This window comes from Pelmatolapia mariae, linkage group LG23 (genome assembly GCF_036321145.2).
Source record: "Pelmatolapia mariae isolate MD_Pm_ZW linkage group LG23, Pm_UMD_F_2, whole genome shotgun sequence".
NCBI classification, from domain to species: domain Eukaryota; kingdom Metazoa; phylum Chordata; class Actinopteri; order Cichliformes; family Cichlidae; genus Pelmatolapia; species Pelmatolapia mariae.
Genome location: NC_086246.1, coordinates 21,224,035 through 21,236,265, shown reverse-complemented (window position 1 = coordinate 21,236,265; position 12,231 = coordinate 21,224,035). Strand labels below are relative to the sequence as shown.

Genomic DNA, 12,231 nt, shown 5'->3' with positions numbered 1-12,231 from the left:
CATTGGAGCTTTTATGTACTTGTCCTTCCAGCTGTGTTTTTAAACAATAACTGATCTGCAGTGGTCTTTGTCTCTGCCACGTTTCATTTAAATAAGCGTGAAAACAAACTCTATGTAATACACTGTCCCCTCAAGAAATGGAGGGAAAAAGCGACACTATAGTTCGTTCGTAGAACATCACACATCCAGATTGTCTGCGGATATTAAAGAAAATCACTTCCCTGTGTTTACGTAAAGCAGGTCTGTGAAACTCAGCATCTCAACAGTGGCTCAGAAATACAGACAAATCTAAACTGGAGTAATAGAGAATTCCCGTCTGTGTGCCTAACTAATACGAGGCACTCTATCCTCCCGTGAAAGAGAAGATAAGAATTTAATACAACAATGTTTGGTGTATGAATCAGGGGAGAGAAAAAAATTCAAATGTTGGATTTAATGGATAAATCAAGGCCAATACCATTTCAGCAAATATCTGCCCAGACCTGTGACTGAGTCATTTTTTTATTCGTTGGCACAAAAATACTGAAGTGCTGCTTATTTCTACAAAAGCAAAGAAAAATGACTTCTCTACACAACAGATAATGCAGATACAATACCTAAATGATAAATGAAAGCCCGAATTTGTGTTTTACTGGAACCAAAGTATGTGCTGTTGCATATGAATTCATTTCACGGTGTTCATATTGTGGCGAGCTCAGACAAGGAGGAGACAGAGGTATCGTTTGGTCTTGCTTCCCGCAGAGTTAGCCAGGGAGCACAGCCGTTTATTAGCATTCAACAGAAGAACACAACAACAACAAAAGGGCGCTCTCTCCACCCAGAAACACGCAGTCGCAGAGAGAGAGAGAGCGTCACCTGTAACCATGGCAACATAACGATGCCGCCTGGAACAACAGAACATAGCTGTCAAACCCCAAACAGCCCTGACCCGCTACAATATTATTCTGTTCCTATAGCCAGTGCATCATCAACTGAGATGAATGCTCCCAAATAACATGATGGACTCCTTTTACTTTGTGCGTACTGCAGCTGAAATGAATTAAAGTAAAATCTAAGTTTAAAATTCCTGCTGTAAAACAGAATAAGTCAATACATTACAGCCTGCTGGAACATGGAAAACTTTGCACCAAAGTCCAGAAAAGAAAAATCTGCTACATCTCTCAGGACATGAAATGGTCCTACTCTGTTAACACACTGGTGAAGAAAGCCCATCAACACCTCTACTGCATCAGTGACTTTAAACTTCTGCTTGTGTTGGAGTGGACTTTGGAATTTCTACATTTGCTCTATAGAGAGGACTCTTAGTGGGAGTACCAAACTGCACCCGATCAGACCTCTTGGCTCCTAGGAGGGTGGTCCACTCAGTTGAGAGGACCATCAAGTCCAACGTTCCTGATCTGCAGCACATTCAGTGCCATAAAAGGTTTTTGCCCACTTCCTGAGTTCTTATTTTTTGCATATTTGTCTCACTTACATGTTTCAAGTCCATTAGAGCAGATATGTCCATCTCTAGCATTGAGCACAGCATTCTCCCCTGCAACATCCTAACTGAAACATCTTGATTGCCAGGGGCAGCCAATCAGAAGAAGACCAGTCGCTTTAAGACAGGTTGACCCTAAAGAGAGAGTTGTCTTGGGCTGAAGGGGAGCAACAAGGCCCAGCACCATACAAATTAGGTCTTTTTTAACCATGAACTATGCAAAGCTACTCTAGAATCATACTCTGGAGTCAACATCACAGCTCCAATTACAGTTTTGAAACATTCTAGTGTTTTTCATTGTTATATCAGTATAAACCCAGTCGAATTCCAAGTTGCGAAAGGTTTCAGGAGTACCGCTTATAGATTAATATTAATATACAAACAGTCTAAGTAAGTGGTTAATAGCACAGTTCTGAAACTTTTCTCAAAGCTCAACTAAATTAAATCCCAGCTGAATTTATATAGGAGTTTAGGTTGAGGAAGAAGGAGAGGTGATGAAAACAAAGACAAGAAGTTTCATCATTCATGTTTAAAAAAAGAAAAAGAAAAAAATGATGGTGTGTGTTTGAAGAAGATAAATGAAGACTGTCGAACACAGTTGCAGGTCTTCCCTTTCTCCCCGATGGACGGCACTGGGGGTCCTCCCCTCTGCTTCCCCAACCTCAACTCCTCCTGCAGGCGGCTGCTGCGACCCACCTCCCAGACCTTTCTTCTCTACACTCTGCTGGCTTCAGTCTCACTGCTCACTGTGGTGCTCAACCTGCTCGTGGTCGTCTCCATCTCCCACTTCAAGCAGCTCCACACCCCGACCAACGCCCTGCTTCTGTCCTTGGCCGTGTCCGACCTGCTGGTGGGGCTGCTGGTGATGCCCATCGAGGGCCTGCGCTACATCGAGACGTGCTGGCTGCTGGGGAGGCTGATGTGTGCTCTCAGTCCTTATTTGTCTTACTGCCTTATCTCTGTCTCTCTGGGCAGCATGGTGCTCATATCTGTAGATCGTTATATAGCCATCTGTGACCCTCTGCTCTATTCCTCAAAGATCACAGTGAACAGAGTGAAGCTTTCAGTCTGTGTCTGCTGGGTCTGCTCTCTTCTCTACAATGGCTGCATTCTCATGGAGCACATAGGGTGGCCAGACAGGTTCAGCTCCTGTCATGGGGAGTGTGTTGTGTTCATCAGCCAAACTTCAGGAACAGTAGATTTCTTTTTCTCATTTCTCGGCCGCTGTGGCGTAATGTTTATTCTGTACATGAGGGTGTTTGTGGTTGCTGTTTCTCAGGTGCGTGCCATTCAGTTGCAGGCAGCTGTGAGAGCAGCTCCAGCTGCTAAAAAATCAGAGTTGAAGGCAGCCAGGACACTCGGGATTGTGATAGCTGTGTTTGTAATGTGCTTCTGCCCTTATTATTATCCTTCCCTTGCAGGTGTGGACACCTTTCTGAGCTTGCCTTCTTACGCCATGGTGTGTTGGATCATGCTAATAAATGCTTGTGTGAACCCTGTGATTTATGTTCTGTTTTACCCCTGGTTTAGGAGAGCTATCAGATTCATCGTCAGCCTCAGAATACTGCAGCCTCACTCCAGAGACATCAAAATCCTGTAGGCAGCGCAATACAACTTAATCATTTTTCAGTTTTCATGATAAATTTTCACCTTTAAATGTGGGTGTTCATCTGCCCAGCATCACTTTGTGTTTAGCACATAATGAGCAGCAGCGCAGACCCGCGCAGGTAGTGACCCTGGATGTAGATCTCCTGTGCACCTGAAAATTGCAGGAATTATATGCATGCTTTGGACTATATGACCTTTAATGTAACTCCCCATAAATATGTGCTAAGTTGCAATAAAAGAGGTTAGTCAGCTTCTCTTAATGGCTTTTTTTGTCTGCATAATCTCTGTGAAGGTATTAAAGTCTGCTTATTTTGTTGTCACTTATTGTCACACAGTCTGACTGTAAAGGGCTCTTTCAGACTTTACTTTGCTGAATCAAAAACATTGTCATTGTATGAGAAATACCTGCAGCTGTCTTACTCTTTCAATCTGAAAATCTTTCAGCATGTTAAATATTATGTCTAACAAACCACATTTACAATCCTTGAAATAAAAACAGAAATACCCAAACTCGTATCACACTGTGCTTTCTCAAGGATCCATACAACCTGCACACAGCAACAAACTAACTCATACCACAATACTTCCAGCACATGTCTGAGTGCAAACTATCAACGTAAGTGAGTATTTAGAGGTTAAAGGTGGACAGCAGCATAGTAAACACATGGAACAGATTTTCTTATCAATGTGATGATTTGACTTTCTAATGGAGTTTCTTTGCCCTTCATATTTAGACAATAATAATAATAATAACAATGAACCTGTTGGGATCAATGTTCATATGTGAAATCTATTCTGCTGAAAAGGTTTCTGACTTCATTGTTGAAGCTTCTTGAACTCCAGGTCTGTGAGCATGTCATCTAAATATAATAGTAAATTCATATATAGCCTGTTTTAGACCCTAGGGGAAAGGAAACAGCAGGCTTTCTACACCGGACATGCACCAGCAGCATGTTCCCTGCTCAGTGCTGCATGACGTTTGATGATTAAAGCTATTCACAACAAATCAGTGCAAACAACCTGTAGAGGGCAGCAGTGGTCCTCTCTGCGGTTTATTCTGCCGTAAATCTTACCAGAAGAAGGAAAAAAAACTAGAAAAAAGAAAAATGGCATGACCCCTGGCTACTGATTATTGGGCTTTCACGTTCCCCTATAATATTAACATTTATCTGATTTTATTTAAAAACGATAGTAATAATAATAATAATGTTGAAGACATGGTGTCTGTTTGGTGTTGCTGATTTAAAGGTAAAAATATCTAATGAGCATCATGTCAGTGCTAGCTAAAAGATAGTCTAAGCATCTTGTCAGTTGGTAGATTGATAACCTCATTCAGTAAAATGTATGCGAAAGAACCTGCAATTTCTTTTGGTTTCGTTTGTATTCATATGAATAAAGTTTCAAAGTTAGTGTCTCCTGTTTCAAAGAGGCGAGCAGGATCAGTAACCAACGTTGTAAAGCTGTGACAGCCCCCACCCATATTTATAATGGACAAAGGTGTTAAGCATCACTGATGTTTGCCTCATTAGGGCTGTAGTACAAACAGATACATGACTGGAAATGTAAATACTGATAGATACAGTGCTGTGAAAAATGATTTATCCTCTTCCTGCTTTCTACTTAGTTGGGGGATTTTTTTCTTGTTAAATGATGAATTAAATGTGATTAACCACTTTTTTTTGGGGGGGGGGGAGCTGAGTTCAAATTCTTTAGCGACACCCAAACCTCATTAGTACCAGACCAGCTGAATCAAGAAATCACTCAAATAAAGCCTGTCTGACAAAGTGAGGTAGGCTAAAACAACACATCATGCCACAATCTAAAGAAACAGATGAGAGACAAGGTCATTGATATCTTCCAGTCCGCAGAAATGACTTTGTGACTTCAGTGAACCACAGTGAGAGTCATTATCCACAAATTGTGAAAACTTGGAACACCAGTAAAGCTTCCAAGAGGCTCGCTGAACAAAATTACTCCCAGAGCGCATCAATGACTCATCCAGGAGGTCAGAACAAAACCTAGAACAACATCTAAAGAACTGCAGGCCTCATTCTCCATGGACGAAAATGAAACTCATCACACTAACACACAAACATGGTGGTGGTGGTGTGAGGGTCTGTGGCTGATTTGCTGCTTCAGGATGACTTGCTGTAATTGATGCAACCATGAATTCTGCTCTCTGCCCCAAAATCCTGACCATCAGTTCATGCCCTGAAACTCACTTCAGCAGGTTATGCAGCAGGACAATGAAGCAAGTCCACCTCTGAATGGCTTAAAAAAACAAAATGAAGGATTTAGAGTGACCTGCTGTGGCTGAAAAACCCTCCAGTGTGTCTGAATTACAACAATTCTGCAAAAATGAGTGGGCTAAAACTCCTCCATTGTCACAAACGTTTGATTGCAGTTCTTGCTGCCAGGGTTGGCCCAACCAATTATCAGGTTTAGGGGGCAATTACTTTTCACACAGGTAAATTTTTTCCCCCCTCACCAAATCATAATTTAAAAACTGCATTTTCTTTATTTACTTGGATTATCTTTGTGTAAAATTAAAATTAGTTTTTGAACTGTTTCAGAACAATGCAAAAACTTTCTCACAGCGCTGTACCTGAACTGAGCGTTGCTGCTATGTATCTCCTCCCCCTCTGCAGAATTCCCAGTGAACTGTGCCCAGGTTGGCTCCAGCCCAGCAGCAATGATCCTCCCGCTTACCCATGAACACCGTGGTGCTGTTTGCGCCACAGCAGCTGGCTTGGGTGATTGAAAGGGATGGGCCGCTTTCACCAGGTTTTATAGCCAGTAATTCCTTTTATCCACCAAGCTCAGATCTTCCCGCCAGTTGCTTCGTCATCCACATCAAATTAACCACATCTGTGTTACCTCTGTTCCCACAGGGACTGAACTTCCTCATTCCCAAACTGGACTGAGTTCAAAAAATGTAAAGCCTTAAAGAGAATGTACTTGTATGACAATCCCTGACCCTCTGCTCAGTGAACTGGTATTTACTGTATTGGCACTGGAAATAAACAGAGTGCTGTATTAGGATGTTGGATCCATTTAAGGAACATCAACAATAAGCTGCACAGTGCCCTTGCTTTAGTATGGATTTACAGTAATCACTAACTCAATTAAGATTGAGTGCAGGTTGCCTACTGTTAGGAAGGTTGGTGGTTCAATCCCCAGCTTGTCTAGTCTGCACTTTGAAGTATCCATGGAGGCTAAACCCTGAGTTGCCCTATTGGAGTGTGAATGTTAGATTTAAAGTGGTATTAAGAGAGTGCTCAAACAGAGTAAAAAAGGATTATATAAGTACTGATTTATTTATAATTTCCTGTAATTATACTGTTTCCAACCCTAAAGCAGTGCAGTCTTGTGGTTTAGCCAGAAGGGGGCACCAGCTTCTTGTCTTGCTCATGAACTCTCTCCTCATGAATGCTGATCCTTCACGTCTTTCCAGTCCAGTTATGGTGTAAAAACCCAGAAAATATCAAAAAAAAAAGCATATACCAGACACCAAGAAGAACGTATTCAGGGCGTCTGGTGTGTAAAAAAACACGATGATGGGGAGGCGTGATCTGCCGCCTCACCGCTTTTTAAGGAAAGGGAATCTTCATCCACGCCATCAACCAGGCTTCAGATGATTGAGTAGGAAAATCCGATGCACGTGTTATGAAATCAAAGACATAGGAGTTTGTGTCAGAGAGTCTATGCGAATGCAGGTTAGATGCGCACATATAACCCGGGAGGTCTAATGACACAATCAAAGGCAAATCCTAGAGGTTATGAAAACTGCAGCAGCCAGCTTCAGGGATGATTTCAGGATTATCTGATTATGTGCGCTCTACTTCCTGTGTAGGTGGAGAGACTACAGGTAGTACAGGAAGAGAACCAATGTGCTGGACATAGGAAGCAACCGTAAACATCGCAGAGGGTCCCAAACAAGTTTAATTTTTTGAGTTTTTTTAATGATTTAAATAAACATTTTAACTAGGAGTTTTCCGTAATGTAATTGAAGGTCTTGTTAACTTAAGCCGTCATTACACTGAATCCACCAAGTATCTAATTACACGCCTGCAGACTGCGTTACAACACCGCATGAGGATCTCACGACTCATAGACATAAGATAAGTCAAACAAGGGCGCTGACATCAAACCGAGAGGGACGTTGGGAAAGGACATTTAAATCCTCAAAAACTCAGGCAGCGTCGGCCAAAGCACAAGTCAAATCCAAGGCCATCCGTCTGCTGTCAGAGGCTTTGGCTGAGCAGGTTTAAAGCAGAATTTAATGCTTCGTTTATTACCTCAGGATTATAAATGATCATAAATCACAGGTGCTCAGTGTACCTGTGTAAATTTTTCCAGGTACTCTCTGTAACTTGCTGTTGACAGATAGAAATGGAAACGTGTTGCTGGGCCAAACAGTTCAACACCATCGTACTGCCTACCAACACTGCTGATGTCAGTGGGATGGTTGGGAAGGTATCCTGCTTTCTGCCCGCTAAATAAAATCTAGGATTTTTTTTAAATTTTCTAAGGCAATTATTTGGGTGAATGCTCTAGGACAGCACCATCCTTAAATCGCACAGTGCATTTTGACTTTAACACATTATTTTCCACTGTTGTGCATTAATGTCAGACACCTTTTCATTGCTGGACACAGTGAAGAAGACTCTGTTTGGTTTAGGTGAGGGGAGCTACTAGAATAGAGCCTGCAAAAGGCAGGAGTAGGATACATGATGCCTGCTCACATGTTCACACAATCCATCATCACAGAGTTTGCACTGAGGAGCTGGAAGGTCACAGACCTTCCAGAATTTCCAATCATCCAATTTGACTGGGTCTCGCATACACCTCTGTCTGCTGAGTCTGAAAAAGTTCAGGGCTGCAGTGCGTGTATAAATAAGACTCTTGTTACATTCTGATCCAGCCAGACGAACTCCACCCCCCTATTTTCATTCTTTACACTGTACTAAGCTAACTTTGTCCTCTTTGCAGCTTTGTAAGGAAAGAAAATCTAACTTACAGCAAAAATAAAAACCCAAACCCTCAGCGTATCACCTCAAAATCTTGAACTATTCATGGCAACATGAAACAAATAACATTTCTATATTCTATTTTCTATATTCTAATCCTGGTGGCGTGATTCATGCTATAATACCAGGCATCTGTGGGTGAAACTGCCTACAAACAAATGGACGGTTGAAACACAGCTTCGCTTTTTTCTTTGGTTTGTTTGCACAGCACGATACAGTCTTAGGGGTTCTGACAAAGATTAAAAAATGACTCAGAAGAATGATTATGGAGCTCAACGTGAAATCTCAGTATAGACTGTATTTTAAAGATGCAGCCAACGTAACATAGCCAAATGGTTTGTGTACGCCACATTCTGAAGCCTAAAGGCCTTTATGCACAGAGCACGCTCCAAAAAACCCATGAAATTCTGAAGCGCTCAAATTTGTCGTGTAACCTACATACACGCTCAAAGAGTTTGGATTTTGCATAGCATTCATCTTAAAAAGGAAGAAAGAGAGATTCTGGGTTCATCATTTCATGGTTTAAAGCTGTATCACGGATGCTTTCGTACATATTTGGAGACGTCAGTGGAGCAGTTTGAGCTCTTGTTGGCAGAGTTGGGACCAAATCTGAGGCGGCAAAGAAATAATTTCAGAGAGCCGACTGACCATAAGCAACATTTAGCTGTGTGTCTGAGGTGAAATAGGATTCTTTTACCAGTTTACTAAAATGTCAATGAATATTCAGTACTGCTTGATCCAAACAATAAATGCAGCAAATTTGTCCAGCAAATTATGCGTTTGGTGTGAACGAATGCATATAGAAAAGATGAGTCCAGTGTTTGAATGCCTTTAATGTTAGTGTTTTGTAGCCCCGCCCCCCATAAATGAAAATTTTAAAGTAAATAGAAGCAGGGAGAAACACCCTTCATCTATGAGGGTTGTAGCAGGGTTTGTCCAACAGAGGGCACTCTCCAAGTTCCATGTTGGTAACACAACTTCTTGGTAAACCAGCACAACAACCAGCTGATGGCATAAATGAGTAAAAAGTAGCAAGGCGTAACATGTTTTAGAGAAATCTGCATCTCTTTCACGTTTATGGGGGGGGGGGGGGGGGCAATTGACCATCTATTGGAAAACTGTACTTTTAAAATATATCATCCATCCATCTGCGTATCCTTTTCAGGGTCGCGGGGGGTGCTGGAGCCTATCCCAGCTGTTATAGGGCAAGAGGCGGGGTACACCCTGGACAGGTCGCCAGTCTGTTGCAGGGCTATCACACAGGGACAGACAACCATTCGCACTCACATTCACACCTATGGGCAATTTGGATTTTTCAATTAACCTATCCCCACAAAGTGCATGTCTTTGGACTGTGGGAGGAAGCCACGCAAACATGAAGCGAACATGCAAACCTGGCCCGATGGTGGAATTAAACTCAGGACCTTCTTGCTGTGAGCCAACAGTGCTAACCACCGTGCCACCGTGCCACCGTGCTGCCAATAATAAATAAATAAATAATAATAATAAATACATCAGTAAAACATAAACCCATAATTTATTGTTTTATTGGGGAAAGAAAACTACATATCGGCAACACTTTCCATCCTGCACTTCTTCACTCAGGCTATGACCAGTTACAGCACAATGTCCAAGTTAGTGCTTAGAGATTAAAGAACAAAGACCAAGACAGAGGAAGCAGTTGAAGGGCCTCAAGTCTCATCAACATCAGCTCAGTAGCAGAGGACTGCAGTACTGCTCTGAACTGCAGCAGACACTGAAAACAGAGGAAGTGGTTTTTCCACAATTTGGGAGTACAATGGCACCGCTGTGTGGGCTCTCTCACTGCCTAATGCAAAGGGCGCCCTTTTTAATGCTGAGCACAGGATGTCGAGAGAGACCATCAGCACTTCACAAGGACAGCTGGGGGAAAAAAGAGAGACTGCTCTCTGACTTCTGATTACTTTTGTAGGATAGGTGCTGTACCTGAACTCGTTCCTTCTGTAATCTGGGATTTTCTTCTGCCAGAATAAAGACACCATTGCTTCAGTAATGGCAAGTGTGGCTGTAAAATTGTTCAGGCTCTAGCAAGCAGTTGATTCTGCCACTGTGTCTCTAAATCAGCCACATTTCTCTGTTTGTTCAGTTATTTATGATTTAAAAAATTTTTGTTACCATTTCAAAAGCAGTTATAGTAAGAGGTTCTTAAAGTACTACATAACTCAGAGAGAAGAGTACACTTTGGGGCTTACACTCGATAAGAAATAGGTTTTTAATCCAACTCATGTGATGAGCTGAATGATTTAACACAAACTTTTATACTATTTGGTTTGCCTGCTGTTTGCAAGCTGGACTAATTCACCATTTTACCTTACATTTTAATATTTCAGCTGCAGGTCACCTGCCACATTGATTTTAGGCTCATTTGTCACAGCTAGCCTTTGTAGCTCTCACAAATAAAACAGCAACTTTCTTCAAGAAACAAAGAGAGAGGATATTTCTTTTGCTTTCACGAGATTCAAACTCACATACAGTTTTCTGGCAGGTAACATTGGTTAGGACTGTGCCACCTGAGCTAGTGGAAACAATAAGTTCTGAATGTCCGCCTAAGGCCAACTTGCAACGCACAATAAGCCATGACCCCCAAGAAACAACATTTTCTTGTAGATAGACCCTGGCCACTTTATCGGTAATAACTCACTTGTACTGGGTTTTACCTGCTTTTGGCTTCAGAACAACTTTAATTCTTCACTGCGCAGATTGAACAACCTTCTGGAAATATTCATCAAAGAATGTTGTCCATACTCACATGATAGCATCACACCGTTGCTGCAGATTTCTCAGCTGTTCACTCATAATGCATAATGTTCATACATAAGAGTCTCCTGTTCCGCCACGAGCCAGAGGTGGTCTGTTGGATTGAGATCTGGTGACTGTGGAGCTCATCTGAATACAGTGAACTCTTTATCATGTAGACAAAAAACAGAAAAAGAAGATTATTAGAGCTTTGTGACATGGTGTGTTATCCTACTGGAAGAAGCCATCAGAAGATGTAGTCCTAAAGTGATGGACGTGATCAGCAGAAATAGTCATGTACGCTGTGACTCTTAAACAACGCCCATTTGATGCTAAGGGCCCAAAACACCACCACTACTAGTCTGAACTATTGTTATAAAGCAGGATTTCATGTCTGACCCTACAATCTGAATGCTCACAGCAGAATTTCAGAGAGTAACCAGAAGAAATGTTCTTCTACTGTCAGATTTTGGTGATCCTTTGTCAAATGTGGCCTTACTGTCTTGTTCTTAGGTGACAGGAGTGGCAGAACACAATGATGGGCGCTCTTTTGCAAACTAAGATGCTCTTCTGCATACTTTTCTTGTAACAATTGGTTATTTGAGTTACTGTTGCCTTCCTCAGTCTGAGACATGCTGGCCTTTCTCCTCTGACCTCTGGCATCAACAAGGGACGCCAGAGGTCAGGGAACTGCAGCTCCCTGGATATTTTCTCTTTTTCAAAACATTCTTTGTAAACCCTAAAGGTAAATGTGTTGGAAAACCCCAGTAAATCAGCAGTTTCTGAAGTATTCAGACCAGCCTGTCTGGCACCAACAACCATGCCACGTTCAAAGTCACATAAATCACTTTTCTTTTCTTCTCCATTATGATGTTCAGTTTGAACTTCAGTAGGTCATCTTAGCCATGTCTACATGTGTAAAATTGTTTCCATGTGATTGGCTAATTAGAGAGTCACATGGTACCTAGCAAAAGTGTCCAGTAAGTGTTTATAAATGGCAAAATAATATATATATAATTTTTAAGATGTGCCATACACTACAACATGTCGACTTTTGAAACAATGTCCAAGTGTCAACAAGACATTTGCTTAACTCTCTTTCAAACCAAATGTAACAGGATTTTAGTTTCGATGGCTTTGAGGCCTCAGATGTCTTTCAGACCTCTAATCAAAAAAGAAAATCCCCTGTGGTTTATAACTTTTTGCCATTTAATTTCTTGCATGAGCTGGAAACATTTTTTCTTGATGGTCTAACCTTTCATGGATCGGATTTTAAAATGTGACTCTTATGAAGTACTGAAAAAATCTGCAGACTTCTTTGGGCTACATTTGGCCTTG

The 12,231-nt window shown here is 41.7% G+C and overlaps 1 protein-coding gene across 1 annotated transcript; it reads left to right on the top strand.

The window, feature by feature from the left end:
* The first annotated feature begins 2,102 nt into the window (after positions 1-2,102).
* Positions 2,103-3,080, top strand: LOC134620913 (trace amine-associated receptor 13c-like). The gene has a single exon (XM_063467265.1). It carries the CDS (start codon positions 2,103-2,105, stop codon positions 3,078-3,080), a length of 978 nt encoding a protein of 325 aa, XP_063323335.1.
* Positions 3,081-12,231: the final 9,151 nt, after the last annotated feature.